General features: G+C 44.4%; 1 protein-coding gene across 1 annotated transcript in view; it reads right to left on the reverse strand.

The window, feature by feature from the left end:
• Nucleotides 1-548: 548 nt before the first annotated feature.
• NHEJ1 (non-homologous end joining factor 1) overlaps nt 549-19,632 on the reverse strand; it is an 80,593-nt gene continuing 61,509 nt past the window's right edge. The window contains exons 6-8 of the mRNA XM_075831072.1: nt 3,506-3,608; nt 2,881-2,996; nt 549-958 (exon numbers count right to left, since the gene is read on the reverse strand). Coding sequence (XP_075687187.1) covers nt 866-958; nt 2,881-2,996; nt 3,506-3,608 — 312 coding nt within the window. The 3' untranslated portion in view covers nt 549-865. The remainder of the gene's footprint in view (nt 959-2,880; nt 2,997-3,505; nt 3,609-19,632) is intronic.

The following is a 19,632-nucleotide window of genomic DNA, read 5'->3' on the forward strand; positions in this document are numbered from 1 at the left end:
GACGTGCGGTGCAGTTTTTTAATCCGCCGCATGTCAATTGTATTTGCGTAATCGCTGCTTTTTTGTTGCAGGTTTTCCCCATTGAATGTTGCGATTTTTGTGGTGAAACAGCTGTGATTCCGTCGCAAAAATCGCAAGTCAGGGACAAAAAAAATAATCGTATACTTACCCAGAATTCTTTGCTTCTTCGTCCAGGCCGGCCTCCTGGGATGATGTTTCATTCCATGTGACCGCTACAGCCAATCACAGGCTGCAGCGGTCACATGGGATACATCATCATCCCAGGGCTGCAGAACGTCAGGAGGGACGCGTCGTCATGGTAAGTATATCCATTTTTTTTTTTTTCATTGCAGGATTTCCACAGCGGACATTCCAGGCGAAAAAACGACACCACAATTTGGTGCGTTTTTTTGGGCCGGAATTCCCTGCGGTCCACAAGACAGATGCGCTGTGTACTTCTACGCCGTATATCCGCCCTGTGTGAACTTACCCACCCTATTTCTACAGATCAGCCAATGTTGCTCTCACTGTGCAAATAAAACAATATGTAATGGAAAAAACAAACACATTTATTGAAAATGATCGACTTTAAATAAAATCTAAACCTGCAAACAACGTACTAGAGTATAAAATGAGAATCCACGGTAGATTCCTTGCAGCCGGATCCTGACACACACATGCAGGAACCTTACATGATGCGTGTGATCTGCATCTTAACCACTAGGGGGCCACAGCTTATCAGATGGAAACGTGGTCTGCAGTGAATCAATCCCTTGATTGTCAGATGACAAGATCTGGTGCTGGAAGATGCGGGGACACGGCTTCTGTCCTGTGTAATGATGCATCTCCCTCCTGTCCAGGTTTATCATGTGAACAGTCCCTTAGCTTTCCTTTTCTTGGCTTTGGACACTACAATTGATGGGCGCTGTGTCATTGAGAGGACGTCATCTGGACGCACCTGTGAAAATCAAGATATATACCAGCTCTTACATTTACATCATATACAGGTAGAGGAAGGATCAATGTTCCCTGCTGGTCCTGCGGGTAGTAAATGACCAGATTATAGTATAGGTCAATAATAATTGTATAATGAAAACTTGCGCAACGACTTTGTGTTCCAATTCCTCAACATTTTCAAGATCTCTGCTTGCTGGGAAGATTCTGGTTTACATCTGAGGCTGAAAACCTGTACATACCTAATACTTCTCATAGCTGAGGGTTTGTTACAATTGTATCCGGTCTAGACAAGCCCCTGTGTGGACTCTAGGCTGATTCGTTTTACCTGCACTGATACATTGTAACAAACTATCAGCATAGGAGACATTTTTGTGCTGCTGTGTGTAGATCAGAGGATTGCCCGGATACTGGATACAATTGTAGCAAACTTTATCGGTGGGGGAGGGGCTTTTTTTCTTTCACATTAACCCTTTATTTACCTCAGTAGGTAAACTACATTTCTAAAAAACAAACAAGCAGCTCGACTGTAGGGTGTGAACACAGACGAATAGAACCGACTTGTCAGTCACTATAAAACCCCTTCTTCCAACCAGGGATGTCTTAATGGACCCGGTCTCCTTTAAAGGGCTCCGTCTGTCCTTGAGCGGTTCCATAGTGGAGCCGGAGAAGTTCACCTGTTCCCCCCTTGTCGCTGTCTTAACTCCTGAGCATAGTGACCTGCCTGGTCCAATACAGTGCTCTCAGGAGGTCACAAGACAGTAGTGGGCATCAGATCAAAGGATCTCCTGGGTCACAGCGTTCCCGGCGTATTTTGCTGCTGATCAGCAGAGCAAAAACCTTCACCGCTTCGTTCACCTCCCTCATCCACCTTCCCTTTGAAAATTGACATAAGTGCAACAGTAGTCACACTGATGACATCATCAATGACATCACAAGTGGAAGGATGTTGGCAAGTAAGGCTTCGTTCACATCTGCGTCGGGCTCCGTTCATGGGTTCAGTCTGAGCTTTCCGACGGGAACGGAATCCAAACGGAAACCGTAGGTTTCCATTTGCATCACCATCCTGCAGAGGTTGTCACTCAGCTTTTCTTGCTGCCTGATCGGCCTAGTTTGCAGCCATACATCACCATTGAAATGGTTTCCGTTCGTCACCGTTGTGTAAGAGTTCCGTCGTTTTCACAGAATGAATTGCGCAGTACGACTACGGAAAAGGACAGAACCCTTACACAACGGGGAGAAACGGAAACCATTTGCACCGGATCCGTCACCATTGAAATCAATGGTGATGCAAACGGAAACCTATGGTTTCCGTTTGGATTCCGTTCCCCTGTCGGAAAGCTCCGACCGAACCCATGAACGGAGCCCCGACGCAGATGTGAACGAAGCCTAAGAATTGACAATATCCCAAATTTACAATATAGTCCTGTACTCTTCCACAGTAAATCCTGCTAGTGGAGGGGAAGGGTGAGGACAAGCTGCTCAGAGTGGCTGGAAAGCCGGGAGATAGCGAGTCCTTCTCAAGGTCACAGGAAGCTGCTGATCTAGCTCAGGATTTTTTAGGCCTAATCTGAAATGAATAGATGACAGCCAATGAAGGATCATCAGTAAATATCTTCTCATTGAACGGTCTCTCAGACCCCCATCAACTCAATGACATGTCAGATGTGAACTGTCACTTTAAATGTTTCCCTCCCTGTCAAAGGGTATTCTGATTTTCTGCAAATACTTATACTCTATTCACATCCAGAGCTGCGTTTAAAATCCTGTGGGTCTCCCGTTAGCTCTCAGACAACAGAATTGCATTTGTTCTTGCCGTCCTATGCTGGCTCAGTGTCTGCACAGTGCGTGCTCTGTTGTAGTGCATTGTGGGAGTTGTTGTGTTTGTGCAAGACACTATGTAGTAGTAAGAAAATCTTATCCCACCTTGGAGGGTTTCTGTATCGGTCTATTATCCACATCTTGCTGAGTTGTCCCAGCACAACCGCGGCTCTTACTTTCGAGCGACTGTTCCGACATCGGGCCGGCTCCATCACCTGCTCCTAAGGAAACAAATAACAATGTTTATCCCAATAACTATATGATCTAAATACATTATTGCTCATGAGGGCGGCACTCCATGTAGCTATATATGCTGTTCAGGGTTTGTGGAAAGCTGGGTGACAATCATAAATATAAGTCCTTGATTCGACCTTGATTTAAAAAATTCTTAAAAGCCAATTCTTGGTTATATCTGTTCCAGGGAAAGCTGGGTGACAACTAATATGGCTGGAACTACAGATCCTGCAGAGGTTGTCACTCCGCTTTTCTTGATGCCTGATCTGCCTAGTTTGCAGCCATACATCACCAGTTCAATGTATCACTGCCTAACTGGGAGACATGACCATGCAGGTGTCTGGAAAAGCTGGATAATCCAAACCCCTGTGTGAATAGCAGCAATGGTTGTCACCCAGCTTTTCAAGAAACGGATTATGGTAATAGAACAATTAAACATACAAGACAAATGTTGATTTTAGGGAAAAAATGCGCTTTAATTAACCCTTCGCCTTACCGGTGTCTTTCTGCCCCTGCCGCTCTGGAGTGATGATCAGGTCGCTGTATAACCGCTGCAGCCGCTCGCTGAGCACTGACGACACGCACTGCTGGGGGATATTCTGAAACAACGTAATATGGAAGCATGAGACTATGAAGCAGCGATCCGACACAAAATCAGGAATAATACTGGATAGCAGCAAACAGGGGATGTGCGGGCAGAGGAGCTTACAATCTAATTTCCACAGAAAGGTACAAATACCTACTAGGAACACAGAATCTGTTATCCTACTGGGATTTTTGGATTTTGGTAGATAGCCAGATTATCTAGAATAACTCACAAATGATGAGAACATGGAAATTATATGTAGTTCTTAAATAGGTTGGATTCAAAGCCAGAGCTTCAGAGGTAGTAATAACCACTGAGCCAGTGTGAAGACCCAGTGCTGCCAGGAGTCTGTACTAACCACTGAGCCAGTGTGAAGCCCCAGCGCTGCCAAGGAGCCATACTAGCCACTAAGACTGGAGAAGAGCATCGGTGCTGCCAGAAGACAGTACCAAATCACTGCACCTGTGTAAGGGCCCCGATGCTGCCAGGAGACAGTACTAACCAATGAGCTGGAAGAAGACAGTACCAACCACTGCACCAATGTAAGGGCTCCGATGCCACCAAGAGACTGTACTAACCACTGCACCTGTGTAAGGGCCCGATGCTGCCAGGAGACAGTACTAACCAATGAGCTGGCAGAGGAGCCCTGGTGCTGCCAAGGGGCCATACTAGCCACTAAGTTACGAGAAAAGCCCCGATGCAGTCAGGAGACAGTACTAACTACTGCACCAGTGTAAGGGCCCCAGTGCTGCCAGGAGACTGTACTAACCACTGAGCCGGCAGAGAAGCCCTGGTGCCATGCTAGCCACTGAGCCAGGAGAAGAGCCCCGGTGCTGCCAGAAGACAGTACTAACCACTGCGCCAGTGTTGGGGCCCGATGCTGCCAGGAGACCGCACTACCCACTGAGCTGGCAGAGGAGTCCCGGTGCTGCCAAGGTGCCATTCTAGCCACTGAGCCAGGTGAAATGTCCCATTGCTGCCAGGACACAGTACTAACCACTGAGCCAGGTGAAGAGCCTCGATGCTGCCAGAAGACAGTACTAACCACTGCACCAGCAGGAGCCCCAGTACTGCAGGGTCATACTAACTACGGTCGCCTCTTATCCCCTAAGGGGAACTAAAAGGTTTCAACATAAGAAACCCATCTTGTCCGACGTACGTTTCCCTTGGTGTCAGTCCTTGAGTGAGGGGTCTGCAAGCCAAAAGCCTTAACACAAAGCCACCACCGTCCGTGAAATGATGCACCGTTCAGTGATCCCGTCAGTCCGTCCTCCATAGTCTATTCACCCCAATATATCCCATAGAAATCAGCAACAACGAGGACTTGTCATCTTCCACCTTCCTAACCAAATACTTACATTCATTTTTTGTCTTGAAATAATCCCCGTCAGTATTTTCAGGGTCTATTAACAATTTTTAGTGGGTGCCACCATTTGATTACATTGGTGCTGGGCAGAAGTGGCTTCTTCTCTAGTGTACTGCGGGTCACTACAGGCACGGGGGGGGGGGGGGGGGAATACTGGTAAAATCTCATGTTATAGGAATGTTCGGTAAGGAGGGGGCTACGAGTCCTGCGTCAAGTTCTAGTCCAGTCCTAGTGTCAGCAGATGCCTCTGTTATTGTGAATTCTAAATCCCTTTAAGAAAAAAATCAATTTGTCGCAAATTAAAATTCTCTTGCCCCGTCTCATTCCCGATGGAAGAGAACCTCTCCGTTCTGCGGACATGTCTGTTCCAGCAAAAATACTTGTATTGCCCATGAAATAACTATTCTAGAGCACCTTTTCTTAGAAGTCTGCATAGCGCCGTTACTTTGTTATTCCTCCTGGAAATGGATGAACAAACTAACAACTGCGTGTCACCATCTTATTTGTCAATGGGGTGTGTCCCTAAACAGTCTGACACTCTCCAATCAGTGTTACACACCCCATTGACAAAGGGAATGGTGTCAGTTTATTTCACCCATTTCCAGGAGGAATAACTGAGGAATGGTACAACACAAAGTGCTAACAATTGTTATTTCTTGGGTGAAGGCAAGTATTTACTATAAGGTCACAAGTCTTTAATGTGCTCAGAGAGGTTGTCACTTACCTTCCCCCACTCCTCTAGGCAGCTCATACAAAGCCCATTACCCAGCAGGGGGCGACAATGAGCACAGTAAAAACAAAAACTTCTCCCAGAGAAATTGGTGCTTCATCCTGAGGAATGCTGGGAGTAACTTCACTATTAAACAATGTCTACTGACTCCTGATAGCTACGTCCTGTGTGACTGGAATTGTCCTTTAAGGACCATGAGCCACAACTGATGTCTACAGCTTTATATGTCGGGTCCTTTGTGACTGGGGACGGAAGATAACGCCGGTAAGACGTTTCCTCTGACATTCTGCTACAAACAACGACTCAAGGTTGTGCAAAAGACGTAAGAAGAGCTGATAAAGCCGAAGACCGGAGGAGTCTGTATGATTACCGCCTGGACTGTAGAAGTGATTTGTAATATACACTAGTCCTTCTCAATGAATTAGAATATCATCAAAAAGTGTCTCTGATATATTCTATATATTCATTACACACGGAGGGATCTATTTCCAGCATTTTCTTCTGTTACTGTTGATGATTATGGGAACAGTTACTGAAAACCCAAAATTTAGTGTCTCATAAAATGAGAATATTATATAAGCCCAACTTCAAAAATGATTTATAATACCAAAATGTCGTCCTACTGAAAGTCTGTCCAGTCTGCATCAATGCGGCGTGGAGGTGATCAGCCTGTAGCACTGCTGAGGTGTTCTCAATGCGGCGTGGCATGGAGGCGATCAGCCTGTGGCACTGCTGAGGTGTTCTCAATGTGGTGTGGCATGGGGGCGATCAGCCTGTGGCACTGCTGAGGTGTTATCAATGCGGCGTGGCATGGAGGCGATCAGCCTGTGGCACTGCTGAGGTGTTATCAATGCGGCGTGGCATGGAGGCGATCAGCCTGTAGCACTGCTGAGGTGTTCTCAATGCGGCGTGGCATGGAGGCAATCAGCCTGTGGCACTGCTGAGGTGTTATCAATGTGACGTGGCATGGGGGCGATCAGCCTGTGGCACTGCTGAGGTGTTCTCAATGCGGTGTGGCATGGGGGCGATCAGCCTGTGGCACTGCTGAGGTGTTATCAATGCGGCGTGGCATGGAGGCGATCAGCCTGTGGCACTGCTGAGGTGTTATCAATGCGGCGTGGCATGGAGGTGATCAGCCTGTGGCACTGCTGAGGTGTTATGGAAGCCCAGGTTGTATGATATCGGCCTTCAGCTCGTCTGCATTGTTGGGTCTGGTGTCTCTCATCTTCCTCTTGACAATATCCTATAGATTCTCTATGGGGTTTAGGTCAGGTGAGTTTGCTGGCCAATCAAGCGCAGTGATACTGTGGTTATTACACCAGGTATTGGCACTTTTGGCAGTGTGGGCAGGTGCCAAGTCCTGCTGGAAAATAAAATCAGCGTCTCCATAAAGCTTGTCAGGGAATTAAAGTACAGGTGGTAAGTACATATTTTTTTCTTTTTAGTCTGATCTGGGGTTCTGAATTAGGGGTCTAGGGTCTGAATTGATTGGGGTCTGAACTAATTTAGGGGTCTGGACTGGGTTCTGAATTAATGTAGGGGTCTGTTCTGGGGTCTGAAATAATTTAGGCATCTGGTTTGAAGCCTATTGTGGACTATCCTGCGGATAGGCCATCAATTTTATCTTACTGGACAACCCCTTTAAATCAGCTGAATTTATGTGCTGTATGTGTCCTTACCTGCTATCTATTCTTCAGTGTTGGAAGCTTTTTATCCCTTCTCCATTAGGACACAGCTATGATCAGTGACTCCAGCTTAGCTGCATTGTCTATTGGAATCTGAGGTAGTCTGAAATCCATCTCCTGTCTCAAGAGAAGCTCAGGCTGTCGCTATGTTCCTCCCCCATGCTTTATACTGCATCCCTGCTTGTTCCATGTGACTGCTGAGCATAAAGAAAAGCTCAGCTGGAAGTTCGTGCACGGAGAGCTGATTTTCATTACAGCAATGAAAGAATGATCATAAATACAAGAAACTGAAAACCACCAGTGAGAAAAAGGAAATGATAAAGACACTGCCACACATTGACTGAAGGGAGGAGCCTTAATAAAGGGGAGGAGCCTGGAGAGATGCTTTAAAAAAAATAAAAAAATATCCCTACTTGTTAGAAGGGTCCATTGACAATAAGCTGAACACAAAGTGTCCCACTGCTGAAAACCCCAGCGATCAGCTGTAATTTGTAAGGGAAACCTGGCAGTAAGTGTTCAATTTCCCTGCAGCGCCTCCACAGGGGAAACGAAGCATTACACAGTGTACATTCATTACAATGTGTTGTCTGTGTGGTAGAGGACAGGTCCTCCAGAGAGAGAGAGACTCTCTATGTAACCGCTCTCCACTTTGGCTAAGAGATAAGGAGGACCCCCCCCCCCCCTATTAACTCAGCAATCCCTAATAGGGTGTATGGAAAGGAGTTTTCTAAACTGGACATCCTTTCTAAGCGCAAATGAGTGATTTGACCACCCATCCGATGACTGCAAAGTGACCCAACGCTAGAGTTACAGGGCACAAATTGAAAAAGAGCTTCCTAGAACATTACCGTGGACACGTTGTATAACCGCTATATACAATGTATCTGCTGCAGTGTGCGAAAAGCTACATTTATAACCCATAAAGTCAATAAGTCGTCCCCCCCCCCCCCCTTATGTGTTGTACTTGTGATCTCCTAGGATTTTATCATACGATGGGACGACCACAACCTAAACTGCGGGACTGTTCATAGCAATGACTTGACTCCGGACATTCATTACCCATCATCCGGCGGTCACTGACAACCAGTGAGGTTATTCGCAGCTGCTGCCCTCGTTGCTTCGTTACATATTGTCATTTTACTCCGAGACACGCAGTGCCAGATCTTACATCATAAATAACAGGGCACAGCAGAGAACAACGTCTACCGTTCCATTTCCCACATTAAAGCCGCCGTCTTACACTAATGTGTCCTCTGGGCTGCATGAGGAGTATTTTGGTCCTTACTCTCCCCCCTTCTTCCAGTATCTCTGTGCAACATTAAAATCCATCTCCGCTCTGGGCTATTTTCACCACTGCGGGTGAGACAGGACCAAAGATTATTAACTCCTCCTCACCTACAGTGTAGAGCTTGGTGTGATATAAGCAGAGAGCACTGGCCATCAAACTGGGACTTGGGGCTTCAGGACAGGCTAATACATAAAAGTACATAAAAACTCAGCTTCCTAGGTCAAGCAGTCATACTCCCGAGACATACTAAGCTGCAGCAGCCATTTTTAGCAGCTATGGAGCTATTACTTTGTCACAGAGTCACCCAGGCTTCTTAGAATTACATAGCCCCTGCTCTCTTCTTCCTCTCTTTGTGGCTCTTCTATTCTACATTAAATTCAATGCCTGATCTAGGTGGCCTGGAAGTGAAAAAGCTATTACAATAAATCAGATACATTATTATATTTTTTTATTATATTACAGTATCCTGAGGGACAAGACTGGAGAATTGGAGGCTGATCTGTAAACTCTCACCCTGACCAGACTGCCTGGCATCGCCCGTTCTGCTGAATCACCATTACCTTATGCCATAGCTCTTTGATCTGCATCAGACCCAGTTTCCCGCTGGCACCGTCCCCGTGTGGCATGGTAACCTATAAGTCACAGTCTCATACTCCAGAATCCTCTTTAACATTTTGCTATAAATCATTTAACAAATGAACTGCTGACTCTGAGGATTAGTTAAACCAGAACTGAACCCAATGAACTAAAGAAATGAAAAGATAATGAAAGTTCAATAAAATTTTACTCAAATTTCAACGGAGCGAGTGAAGGGTTCATGAAAAAAATAGGACAAATCCAATTTTTTTTTTGCATCCCTCCATAGATTCTAGTCTATGGGGGATGCGTAATGACGTGTCTAGCACAGGTGTACCTCGGACGTGAAAAACGGCAGTTTTTCACCTCCGAGGTTGGCCACGCTCGTGTGAATGTAGCCTTCAAACGAGCGTGTTCAGTCCGTGTTATACGGTCCGTATTTCGGCCGCATTTCCCGAACCAAAGATACTGCAGGGAGCCGGGCTCCTAGCGTCATAGTTATCTATGACGCTAGGAGTCACTGCTTCGCTGCGGGAAAACTGTCCCGTACTGAAGACACGATTATATAGAATCCAAGAAGGCATGTGGGACCCTTCAGAACATGGATCTTTTGGGGAAATGAAGCAGGGAAATCTCTGACAACTATGTTCCCACGCTCCTGCTCCAGGGGAGGATGTAAATAAAAGGACTTCACTTATGAAACGGAAACAAATTGACAGAAAATCTGCTGACTGGTGAGAGTTTTTAATCCATGATGTGGGATGCAGACAGTTCATGACAACTTCCAATAAATTGGGATTTTGTGCATTATGATATTCAATGATATCAATTGACTTTTCTTTAAGGGCCAAGTACAAACTACTGTGCATAGAACAACTACTTGTCACCCCCATCTGCGCTGGTTCACATTGTTTGGCAGCATATAAAAGGCTCCGTGGTGCAGCTACTGTTCTCTGTTATCAGGCAAGTTAAAACAGCCTGGTTGCATTATGACTCGGCAGTCCTACTGACAATTACAGCAGCTTTAGGTCTTGAAATATTTGTAAAATTGATCAAATAATCTTCTTGGGCGCATTGTATCCATGCTCTGTGCTGTGTATGCCTGCATGCTGCAGGGTTAACAGATCGTTAGTGAATGGGACCAGTAGAGGGCGCCACTAGTAATAACTGCCTTTTATTGGGTAATTTGGCTCAGAAAGCAGGGGAAGGATGTGATTGGATCAGATCACTTCAGGAGATCTTTTTGAACATTGGGCCACTCCCTAATTTAAAGGGACCTGTTCTGGTGAGAGGTTTCCATGAATGGCAGTAACGTGGAAATGTCTCTGGAAACAGCCATCCTACACAGCCACCTTCTGTCCCAAGAGCTTACAATTTAATTCCTATACTGACCCCCCCCCTCATCTATTAGAGTTCTGCATTTAGCATGGGTCTCAAATAAGTCAATGAGCATCGACTTTAAATAGGATCTGTCCCCTCTCCTGACATGTCAATTTTAGTAAATACTTGTATTCCCCATGAAATCCCAATTCTACAGCATCTTTTCTTAGATCTCTGCACTGTGCCATTCCTCTGTTATTCCTCCTGGAAATGTATGAATAAATTGACAACTGGGTGTTAGCATTCCCCTTGTCAAAGAGGCGTTACTACACAGTTTCACTCTGTCAGCACTGATTGGACAATGTCAGACTTTGTAGGGACACACCCCCAACTGCTAACACCCAGTTGACAATTTATGCTTACATTTCCAGGAAGAATAACAAAGGAACGGTGAAACACAGAGTTGTCAGAAAAGATGGTTCAGAATAGTTATATTATGGAGAATACAAGTATTTACTAAAACAGGAGAGGTGAGAGGTCCTCTTTAAGAAAGGATTGAAGGAAACTTGTACCTATGTGAATGGACTGAAGGGCCAAATACCCATCTAGTCCAGAAGAAACCAAGTCATTAATCTTAATATAATAGGACAATCCCGCACGGTTCTCCACATAAGCCCGCTGTGCTCTATGCATTATTTATAGAGTGCTGACATTATAGATTCATTACTGCTGTAGTAACACTGATATCAAGTAATCACCTAGTCATGTTTAATAACCATCTGTGTACAGCGAACAGGCTGCGGGGTCGGTTCAATGTGATTCCTGATGCCGTCTGTTCCCCGAGCTATACTCTTCACTTCTTTATGTGTCCCATTGCTTTGTGAGGGGCAGTAAATGTAGTACATGAGTTACAGCAAACTTTTCAATATACTTTCTGTAGTAATTTCTCACAATTTTCAAGATCTCTGCTTGCTGTCATCAATGGGAGCCTTCATTGTTTACTTCAAATGGATGAAAAATCTGTCCTGGTTGAGGGATGATCACTGTGTACATACATTACATTACTTATCCTGTACTGATCCTGAGTTACATCCTGTATTATACTCCAGAGCTGCACTCACTATTCTGCTGGTGTAGTCACTGTGTACATATATTACATTACTTATCCTGTACTGATCCTGAGTTACATACTATATTATACTCCAGAGCTGTACTCACTATTCTGTTGGTGGAGTCACTGTGTACATACATGACATTACTTATCCTGTACTGATCCTGAGTTATATCCTGTATTATACTCCAGAGCTGCACTCACTATTCTGCTGGTGGAGTCACTGTGTACATACATTACATTACTTATCCTGTACTGATCCTGAGTTATATCCTGTATTATACTCCAGAGCTGCACTCACTATTCTGCTGGTGGAGTCACTGTGTACATACATTACATTACTTATCCTGTACTGATCCTGAGTTACATCCTGTATTATACTCCAGAGCTGCACTCGCTATTCTGCTGGTGGAGTCACTGTGTACATACAGGACATTACTTATCCTGTACTGATGCTGAGTTATATCCTGTATTATACTTCAGAGCTGCACTCACTATTCTGCTGGTGGAGTCACTGTGTACATACATTACATTACTTATCCTGTACTGATCCTGAGTTATATCCTGTATTATACTCCAGAGCTGCACTCACTATTCTGCTGGTGGAGTCACTGTGTACGTACATTACATATCTTACACTGATCCTGCGTTACAGCCTGTAGTATATTCCAGAGCTGCACTCACGATTCTGCAGGCTTCAGAGTTGAAATTTCCCAGCATTCCCTATTTCTTCAGTGTCTGTACAGAGCTTGCTCTGGTATTCTGCTTTCTGGGAAGTGTCGTTTTAACACCAGGCTCTATAAAGTAATCTGATGTATGAGAAATGACATCAGATTTTATACCTTATCTGTAAGGCCTTATTCATACAAGCATGTGTGCATTGCACGCGCAAAAAATGTGGCGTTTTGCGTGCGTAGCAGTTCCGTGTGGCATCAGTGTTTGGTGCGTGCTAGTGTGATTTTCACGCAGCTGGCATTGTTATGACACTCTGTTTTTATGTTTACAAACAAAGGCAGGAGGTGCTTTTATTTTTTCATTCATTTATTTAACAACTGAAGCGGAATCACATGCGGCACACGGAAGTTCTTCCGAGTGCCGTGCGCGATTTTCACGCACCCATTGACTTCAATGGGTGCGTGATGCTCGAAAAACGGACAAGTATAGGACATGTCGTGAGTTTTACGCAGCAGACACACGCTGAGGGAAAATCACGGACAGTCTGAATGTCCCCATTGCCTAACATAGGTCCGTGCGTATCACAGACGTAAAATAAGTTTGTGTGAATAAGGCCTTAGAGGTGTGTCTGTCTGCGCAGTATGGACAGGTTCCAAAAGGCAGGTAACAACATTTTGAATGCAGCTCTGGATGTGACTAGAGTAAGACATGATGTAACTCAAGATCTGTTAGAAATGTTGTGAATATTTTGCCTCGTTACTTTACATTATTACATTGGCTTTGTGTCTTATTTTGCAGCTTCGCTTATAATTCAGTCTTTGATCTTCATTTTTGTAATTGCTATAAATAAATGCCCCCTCGGTCTATAATCAGATGGACTCCGCATTCACCAACCCCACAAATCTAAAAATACGCCCAAATTTATATTTATCCACAACAAGAAAACAAATTGCTTAAACAAAACTTGACACCGCTTTATGTGGCCGGAGCGCTCTCGCCATCAGACTGCAGCGTCCTGATTGAAGTGGCCAGTGGGCCGACACCGATGGCCGACAGACGTCTATTCGTGGGCCCGTGGCAATCTGGGCACACCACTTCTGCCTCAGATAGTCTGTTTACCACAGATAAAGATCTGCCCATCATTTTATATCCAACACAAAATTGGCCAGAACTTTAGGCTCTTACGGACTGGTACGGGGGGAAAATGTGCCCACCAGCAGCCCGGGAAAAAGCAGCCATTTATTATCACCACCACAGGTGGACTGTAGTTGTCCTGGGATTGAACTAGTGAAAGGAAGGGTGGGTGGGGGCTATTGGGGGAATTCTAAATGCAGCTCTGGTTGTGAATGGAGTATATGATATAACTCAAGATCAGTTATAGATATAGGAATAGGGGGATGTACTATATAACTAAAAAGATTTGCTACTCAGGAGTCAACCTGTAAAGCAAGCTGTAATGGCAGCCATAGTGTTTGTGACCCAGCTTTCCCAGAAACAGATATAACTAACAAGCAGCTTCATAGAATTGTTAACAAGATGAAAGGAGAGCGTGACTCAAGGGTTTATATTTACAGGGGATTCCATTAGGCAGCCAGTAGAAATCTAAATGCAGCTCTAGATGTGACTGGAGTATATGATCTAGCTGGGAAGCTGTAAAGTCAGCCATATTGTTTGTCATAGTAAACCTACAAAGAGACCTCTAAAAAGGGAAGCGGGGGGGTCCCCAAGAAACTATAGAGACAACCGAGAAGCAATGAAGCACGGGGGATAACACACCCCAATGGATAATATTCAAAATATAATAGTCACGTATTGTAAAAGAATATATAGATCTTTATTAATAAATAACAATACATGGTATCACATGAAATACAATAAACATACAAACAAACATATGGAGAGCAGCAGCACGGTAGACTAATAAGTATACCAAAGGGTTAAGCAAACCTGACCCAGCTCAGAGTCTACCATCCAAAGTCGAATCCCAAAAATAAAAGATAAATAACAGATATGAGTTGTAGGAATGAATTTAACAAGAGATGTTATGGAGACTGCCTACTATGTAAGGAACAATAATCTGCTATAAAGCTCTGGAAATATTAGCAAAAAGTGTGCAGAGAATCAAGCAGGAAAATTGCAGAAACAACAGCATCAATTGACATCCTAAAATTAAAGGAAACTCACATACCTAGGGACATGATGGGAGAGAGCTGAGATGGAACACAGGAGCAAAAACGCCTCGACGCGCGTTTCGCCACGGACTGGCTTCGTCAGTATTGTTTGTCACCCAGCTTTTCCAGAAACAAATATAACAAACAAGCGACTTCATAGTATTGTTAACACGTTTACAGGACAGAACCACTCGGGTTTATATTTACAGGGGATTTCAAGGGGCTGCCTGCAGAATTCTGAATGCAGCTCTGGATGTGACTGGAGTATATGATGAAACTGAAGACTATTTATAGACATGGCAGTCGGTGGATGTATTACTGTATAATAGATATTTAGGGGTAATGTTTGCCACTTGTCGCTGTACACTTGTATTTCGGGGATTGTAGGAACGGCACGGCCGTTCACTCTCCCCCATTAGCTACATCACAAGCTCGCCTTTCTTCCCGGAGGGTGTCATTCCTGGCAAGCTCTAAGGCAGCAAGCAGCGATGAAGGAATCTTTCAGTGCCTACATGTTTATCTTCCTGCGGGGAGTGACTAGGTTCAGCAGGCCCTGGCTGCAGCCTGTAGCATGCCATACACAATGTGTGCCAGGGGGCACCGTCACTGACACTCACAAGTCTGGCCATCTTCCATACATTCCATTGGATGCCGACCCCTGAACAGTAGGGAAGTGACAAGCGCGTGGTAAGTGTTCCCTTCATATGGGAAGTGAGAGCTTAATAATCTAGAGCCTTTATTTCCTAAAGTAACTGAATCCTAAACCCCGTAATATCCAGTAATCCCGTACCAGCGCTCACAGCTCCTCAGCCAGCGGAAAATCTCCTAATCCGAGGAATTAACCAGTTTATTCATTGGATGATGATAAATTCTGCAAAGTTTCAAATATACGTTCTGCTTCAATTTCCGCAAAATTTAAAGATCTCTGCTTGCTGTCAGTGAATGGATATTTTTTTTTTTTTTTTTTTTATCCAGTCTTATAACCCATCCTGATCATGTGCTGCTCACACAGGTGCAGGGTTCGTTACAGTTTTTCCAAAGCTCTCAATATCTAAAGTGTAGCTAAATGTTTAGCAAACTTCTGATATGTCATAGTGACATGTCAGAAGTATGGATTGGTGGGGGTCCGAGCACTGAGACCCCCACCAATCGCTAAAACGAAGCAGCTGAAGCGCTTCTGTGAGCGCTCAGCCGCTTCGTGTCTGTACGGCTTTTTCCGGAAATGAATGTATCGGAGTACGGACTCAATAGAAAGTCTATGAGCTCGTACTCCGATACATTTATTTCTGGAAAAAGCCAGACAGACACGAAGCGGCTGAGCGCTCACAGAAGCGCTTCAGGTGCTTCGTTTTAGCGATTGGTGGGGGTCTCAGTGCTCGGACCCCCACCAATCAAAACTTCTGACGTTTCACTATGACATGCCAGAAGTTTGTTAAATGTTTAGCTACACTTTAAACCCCCATTTGTCAGACATTCCACGCAAGAACGCCCACAAAACCTCCCAGAATTACTTCCTTTGGAGCACGTTGGCACAAGCACTGACCCCTTTGAGGGTCCGTTTTGCAAAACAATCCCATGGAAAAATTGGTTCGTTAGGAGGTTTGTCTTTTTTGACATGATCAAGGCAGAACTTTATTTCACTGGAGAATGCTTTCATTCACTGACAGCAAGGATAGAGCTTAAAAATTTATGAAATTGAAGCTTTTCATTCTACAAAGACTGAACTCTATTTACATATAACCGGAAAAGCCTCAGGATTTTACGATTCCTTAAAGTAGCTAAATATTTTATTCAGTCATTCCTTAGTTATAGGTTTCTGGGAAAGCTGGGTGACCATCAACGTGCCACCATTACAGCGCCGAAAGGCTCAAATTGCAGCTGTTCGCATCGTTTTAAAAAAGTGAAATATTATTGTTGTCAGCAGCACATCTTGGTGTGTAAACAGGGAGACGCGCTGCCGACATGATAATATATGGAGACGAGCAATCGGAGCAACGAGCGCTCGTCCCCATCCGTAGCTCCGTGTGACGGGAGCAAACGAGCGTCGATCAACGAGCTGTCTCGTTGATCGGCCCTCGATGAACCGGCAAAAATTGGCCGGTGTAAGAGGACCTTGACCCCGCTCCCTCTGCTAACCTATAGACAGTAGAAGCAAAGGCAGATGGAAAATAGTAACACATGACTGCAAGATCAGACTACACAGGCTTTGCTTGTAGTCTGTTACTATGGATACATATAGGTCTGCATTAAACTTGTATACACAAAACGGAAGGAGATTTTTAATCAAAATTATTAGCAAAGTTGTTTAATTTTTTTATTTTAAATGTACGGGAGCAATAAAAATAATGGTTGTAAAGGTGGATTAACGACCGGAGTTTAATGAAGTTTTATTTGTGGGGAAAAATATAAGTAACGTCTATATAATAAGTAGTAACGATGCTGCCGTGTATGGAGTGGATTTGTATCTGGAAACGAACCTTAGTACCATCTTGGTGTCACCTTATAAAAAGCAGAAAACCCGACAAGCAAGGTGGAACTCGTCAGAGGAGCTGAATACACAGAGGGTGAGGGGAGGGTGAGGGGCATGGAGATTTTTTGTGCCAGCAATCAGATCTTACTAAGTAGGTCAGAGCCACAGAAGAAAAGAGAGCACCTTCTTAGGTAGCCGGAGGCCGTGAACCCCTCATCACAACGGGGGGATTGAAAGTCTTCACCTTAAAATATGCCGCTTCCTGCACAACCAGAATCTGTACATTTCAGTCTCCGGGTCTCAGCTGACTGCGGCTTGGCACGGGCCGGACCTGCTCTCGATGGTCAGGGTTGACATGAAACATCTGGGAGACACAGTAAAGGAAGAGAGCAGGGACCCCCGGCGCTTACCGATCCAATCAGACAGCGGCAGCACGGCACCCTGTCACAGAGGTGCCACCGCAATAGGCAGAAGGGGAGGGGGTCAGACAAATATTTACAGTGCTGTATTACAAGTGTGTATTGTGTTCAATAAACAGGATAGAAAGTCAACGTCTTATTCATAGTCGTCGGGCCGAGGTTCAACATCGTCAAAATTATTTTTTTTAGCTTATTTGGATTTGTTATAAAATAAATGTACATAAATAGACGCTGATCCGAGGGGACGTATACGAGCTTATTACAGTTACTTCACAGTGAGGAGGAGGGGGGATGGGGGTGCAGGGTTTGCAAAGAGAATAATTTGCAACAATAGGGATGTTTTTATTCTAGGAAGTAAGATTAATGCATGTTGCAACATACAGATGTAGCAGAGCTGAATGTGAATTAAACAATAGTGATATTATGATGTGTAAGGATAATAACAGTTCAATAACAAATGCCCCTATTTCTCTATAAGGCTCCAATGCATCTAAAATAAAATCTAAAAAAAATGAACCAACTTTGCAAAACATCTACCGTTTTGTGTATACAGCTCCTATGCAGTTTCATAAGGAAAACTTAACGAACTCAAAGCTCTGCGTACACACAATAAACCTTCTTTAACCTAAAAAAGCCGGCATAAATGTGAGTAGCTACTGGAGATTGAGAAGTTACAACATTGCATTAACGAAATTCTATGTGTCTCCATGGTTACAGACTACCAACAGAACCTGTGTCGTCTGATCCCGCAATCATGTGTTCTGTTACTTTCTTCCCTCTGTCTGCAGGTTCTCAAGAAAGAGGCAGACGGAGTGGAATAACACATGATAGCAGGATTTGTTTTGTAATCTGTAACCATGGAGACACATAGGTCTGCATAGGAGCTGTCCATATGTATAGATATAGCAGAGGCGTGTTTGCTATATCTTCTGGTGTTTTCTGGCTTTATGTAAATAAAGCTTAATTGTTGTATTATTGGAGATTCTGCAACTTTTTAACATATATATCTAAGATCTCTGCTTGCTGTCAGTGAATAGAAATATTCTGGGTTACACTAAGAGCTACTCACACAGCTGAGGTTTAGTTACAACGCCCACATTGTCCAAGTACAAAATAGGAGAGAGATCGTTAGACCTCAGACCCCTAGGTAAAAAATACAGGTAGCAGAAACCCTGCAAACTAAGGTGCCTAGAGCACTCCGGGGGTATATACCCCAAGTGATGGTGTAAATCTGAGAGGGTATTCTTAAAGGGACACTAAAGCTGAAATGTATCCTTTCTTCGCAGGGGCTTGTACTCTGTTGTTCCCTGTTATCAGCCATTTGAGGCTGGGGAGAGGCTGAGTGTAGTGATGATTGGCAGGATGATCCCTTTCCCCCCACCCCCCCCCCATGATCTCTACTTTGTCTCCTATGTTGCCAGTGCCGAGACCCTCCAGTTATTTTCTCCCATCATGTGACTTATCGCCGCTCCTCTTATAACGCTGCTGTACATTTATAAACTGCTGACTTTAGGATTAGGGGCCCTTAAAAAAATTTAGGGGGTAAATCTGCTGTTTTTAGGCTGTTGTTAAGGCTCTCGCCCCTGTGATCGGCTTACAGTGTGTTCTCGAATATTATATGTTATTTTTGGCACCTGAAGATTTAAACATCATATTAACAGATCAGAGACATGGAAATTTCACACGTTTTACAGAGTGCTGAAAACTCATAAACAGCAACCGGGTACGCAGGAATCGTCCCACTCAAAAGGTAAGTAAAGACGACTGAGACCGTTTATCAACAACGCCGCGGCCTATCGAATGCATTGAATCCCTACTGGATGTAAATTTCTAAAAAGTTTCACATGTAGTTGCTTCCCTGCCCTGCAGACACATTCAAAGCTGTGGCCACTAGGGGGAGCTTGCTGAATACTACTCAATAACAAATCTGTATTCAATAAGCTCCCCCTAGTGGTGGCTACAGGCAGACAGAACTTTATGATATAAAGGGTAACTAAACGTTCAAAAAAAACTTCTGACATGTCATAGTGAAGTTTTGATCAGTGGGGGTCCGATCACGGAGACCCCCACCGATCACTAAAACAAAGCGGCATGAGCACGCGGGTGAGCGCTGAGCCGTTTTGTCTCTGATCGTCTTTTCTGAGTGTACGAATTCAATAGAAAGACTGAGTCTGTGCACCAACTGCTCAGAGAAAGACGATCAAAGACGAAGCACCTCAGCACTCA

This window comes from Rhinoderma darwinii, chromosome 6 (assembly GCF_050947455.1).
Source record: "Rhinoderma darwinii isolate aRhiDar2 chromosome 6, aRhiDar2.hap1, whole genome shotgun sequence".
Lineage (NCBI taxonomy): Eukaryota > Metazoa > Chordata > Amphibia > Anura > Rhinodermatidae > Rhinoderma > Rhinoderma darwinii.